Source organism: Leptonychotes weddellii, unplaced genomic scaffold (assembly GCF_054177405.1).
Source record: "Leptonychotes weddellii isolate Sample4059 unplaced genomic scaffold, ASM5417740v2 HiC_scaffold_18667, whole genome shotgun sequence".
Classification (NCBI taxonomy): domain Eukaryota; kingdom Metazoa; phylum Chordata; class Mammalia; order Carnivora; family Phocidae; genus Leptonychotes; species Leptonychotes weddellii.
Genome location: NW_027771577.1, coordinates 1 through 3,797, shown reverse-complemented (window position 1 = coordinate 3,797; position 3,797 = coordinate 1). Strand labels below are relative to the sequence as shown.

The 3,797-nt window shown below is 49.0% G+C and overlaps 1 protein-coding gene across 1 annotated transcript; it reads right to left on the bottom strand.

The window, feature by feature from the left end:
- Window positions 1–15: 15 nt before the first annotated feature.
- LOC102725878 (spermatogenesis-associated protein 31D3-like) lies at window positions 16–3,684 on the bottom strand (the record flags this gene model as incomplete). Its single annotated transcript, XM_081810137.1, has 2 exons — window positions 1,869–3,684; window positions 16–1,597 (listed from the first exon to the last, which is right to left on the bottom strand). Coding segments are annotated over exons 1-2 (1,695 nt in total), but the record flags the coding sequence as incomplete, so codon positions are not given.
- Window positions 3,685–3,797: the final 113 nt, after the last annotated feature.

Below are 3,797 nucleotides of genomic sequence, written 5' to 3'. Positions count from 1 at the left end.
GTGATTAAGAGAAGGGTTAGGAGCTGAAGGACAGAAGTCCTCCTGGGATCTTTGGACAACAGCGGGTAAACCCCACACAGTTTCCTGTTCCTTCTGCAACACGTTCCATTCCAGATGTTGCATTTCAGTTGATAGGAGAGACTCTGATTCCTTCTCAGGTCTGTGAAAACACACTCCACAGACCTTAATCTGGGTTAGAGGACCAGATGGCAGGATTGGGAGTGGGGACTGAAGGTGGGCCTGGGGCTGGACCTGAGGGATAGGTAGGGGCTGGGGTTGGGGCTGGTTCTCAGGCAAGCACAGAGGAAGAGGATGGGGAACTACTGGGGATTCCTGCTCTGTGGAGGCATTCGAGATTCTGTTAAAAATAAAGATGGAAGAACAATTATCCAAGACACGGGCAGCAGAGAACAAGGACTCACTATGCAGAGTTGGGAGACCCCAGAAGAGCTGGATAGGGGTTTGCTGTAAATGGCCCTCCTTTAAGGTGGTTGTAGGATATGGGGGCTGCCGATGCACATGCAGCTCCTTTGATTGGTCTTTGCTGCTCCAGAAAGGCAGGGGGACTGCCAAGTCATGTTTATCAGCAGTTGTTTGTTTTGGAACAGAACCCTTTTTCATTTCCTTCCACATCCAGAAGTCACTCTTCTTTTGGACTTGTTTCTCTAGGAGTGCCAGGACATCAGGGCTGAGAAGTGAGAGGTTAGCAGGCTCCACAAGCTTGGCTGCAGGGTCTCCCCTGGAAGAAGCCTCTGAAGAATGGAGGGCCAGCAACTCGTGATGGACATTATATGGAGCCAAGGTTGAAGGGAAGAAGTCTTTGGCATGAGTTTGCCACCAAGGGAAGTCTAAAATTGACAATCTGGAGGCATTAATGCCTATGATTGTCGGGACATAAGTAGGCAACCCACCAGAGCTATCTGGAGATGAGATCTCTGGAACAGGCTTCATTGAGATGGAAATCGATTTAGATTGAGTCATAGTTAAACTGCAAGCTGGTGGTGGTGAAACACACAGGGTTGGTGGTGCATTAGGACAAGCAAAGTTCTCAGTGGGATTCACCATCTGGGACAACTCCGGTAAGGGGTTGACATCTTGGGAAAGGGTAGAGTCCAGAGAGAAGTTGGTATTTAGAGACAAAGTGGCCTCTGAATGGACAACAGGATCCACTGTCTGAGCATCATTTGGTGGGATTGGAGGAAAGGCAAGGGACTGGGGTGGGAAATTGTCCTTTGGGAATTCGGAATCCAACGGAGGAAAAGACTCTGGTGGCAAAGAATCACCCGGTGGTGAGGGTGGAAAAAAGTCAGCCAAGGGGGTCACTGGGTTAGGTGAGAAGATGGAGGCAGGTGGTGGGGAAGGCTCAGGCAGAGAAGCTGATATTAGGTCTCCTGGAGGGACTGCTGAGGAGTCAGGGGAGAGAGTGAACGATGAGGAAGTCACAGGGGCTGTGGAAGCCAAGGGAGTAGCATCTTCCAGGGCCTGCGGGAACAGCAGCCGATTGATCTCAGCAGTTGTGCTATTACACACCTCACAGGAGGGGTCTGGACATAGCAGTTGATGAAAGTGGATGGTATCATGATGCCGGCCTAGGGGGCTGCAGGAGACAGGAGGTACAAAGCTGCAGCCAGGACCAGAACAAGGGAAGGAGGACATGCGGGCCTGGCAAGAGGGAGGGGCCACCTGAAGCCTGCTGACCCCTCCCAATGCCCCACCTTTATGACTTCACAATGTACTCAGTAGCCTTCACCCCAATACCTGTTCCTATGGCTGCCCCCTCCCATGGCTATAGCAGGCTGCACTGAATCCTACAATTGCGTAAAACGTACTCTAAGAGGGATCAGAATAAAAGGGGAAAGACTGGTCACCTTCTTAAAACAGAGATCAGCTTCCGGGCTTCCTCATCTTCTCTCTGGGAGCATCTGTAGTCTGGGAAACCGGGAGAATGGCATATATGTAGTGAAAGTAGAAACATAGGCATTAATACAGGAGTCCCCTTCTGGGACACCCATGGGGATATTAGACTCTGAAAGCCCCAATAATCAATAGATGAGGTCAAATGGTCAATGATGTGATCCTGGTTAGTATTCTTGCTTCATGGATAAAGTACTTTCATGTAAATTATCTCATGTGATACTCAGACCACCTCTGTGAAGCACAGAGGTCAGTGGTTACCTCAGGGAAGGGTCCTGAGTATCCATGATGTCACAGGTCTTTCACAAAGTCAGGAGACAGAAGTTCTGACTCTTGACATCTCACACAGCCACCTTCTGGGCAACACCCACTGCCCAGATCCATCACTGCTTCATGCCCAGGAAGAGAGTCAGAGCAGGGAATCTAAGGGTCTCAGGTTCTGACTGCTCTGAGGCCTCTGTTTTCTAAGAGGGACTGTGTCTAGCAGCTGACCTCCTCAGAGGTCATGGGCCTGAGCCCTCATGGAAGGGACAGGAAGGGTCACCCTTGGAGAGCTCAGGTAGAATAGGCAGAATCTTACCTTTCAGAGTCCCACCTTTCCTCCTCCTCTTGGCTCTGCCCTGATGCTAGAACAAAAATAAAAGAATGGGGGTGTTGGGACTCATCCCTCACTCTTAGAATGGAGACATTCTTTATCCAAGAATAGTACGACTTTATTTCAATTAATAGAACTTTGTGTTCCTTGCTTTTATCGATTTTTAAAGGTGATAAAATGTTTTCAATATTTCTTCAAAAAATTTAAAGGAGGATTTTATCTGGGAGGTCCACACTTGAGAGTCTCAGTCAGAAGTCCTTTGTTCAATGAGGATATAGAAAATGAAGTCTGGGCGCACCTGGGTAGCACAGTCAGTTAGGTGTCAGCCTTCGGCTCAGGTCATCATCTCAAGGGTCCTGGGATCGAGTCCCATGTCAGCCTCCCTGCTCAGCGAGTCTGCTTGTCCCTCTCCCACTGCCTCTCCCCCTGCCTATGCTCTCTCTGGGGATGCCTGGGTGGCTCAGTCGGTTAAGCATCTGCCTTTGGCTCAGGTCATGCTCCCAGGGTCCTGGGATCGAACCCCACATTGGGCTCCCTGCTCAGCGGGGAGTCTGCTTCTCCCTCTCCCTCAGCCCCTCCCCCTGGCTTGTGCTCTCTCTCACACTCTCCAATAAATAAAATCTTAAAGAAAAAAAAAAAGAAAGAATATGAAGTCCAACAGTCACATCTGTGCTCCCTCAGGTAGGACCCTGTATCCTAGGATGTAGTTCAGACCCCAGTCTCTTCCCAGAGGCTCAGCACCATTCTCCTGATCAGCCCAACATGAAGGCTTGATTGAGTGATGCCTGACATGGGAATGTGACTTATGATCAAATGCTGGGAAACGTTCTCATACAGATTCCATACTCTCTAAATAAGGACTACAGAATCCCTGTGTTTGGGATTTTACCCAAGACCTGCCACCACATCCAGATAGCCTGTGAGTTTGAAGTAGAAACCTTAGTCCTTCCTTAACCCTTAGCCCTTCCAGACCTCTTGTCCTAGAGAAGCGAATGTCTCTTCTCTTAGACTTCCCATTTTAGGTGTTTCTCTGACCCTACCAAACTCATTTTAAATTTTGGGATTAGGAGCTCAGTCAAGTTAAGCATCTGCCGTCAGCTCAGGTCATGATTCCAGGGTCCTGGGGATCAAGCCCCACATCAGGCTCTGTGCTCCACAGGGAGCCGCCTTCTCCCTCTCCCTCTGCTCCTTCTCCCCAACTTGGGCTCTGTCTTATTTATCAAATATATAAATAAAATCTTTAAAGTAAATAAGATTTGGGATTAGAAATGGAAACCATAATAATCTG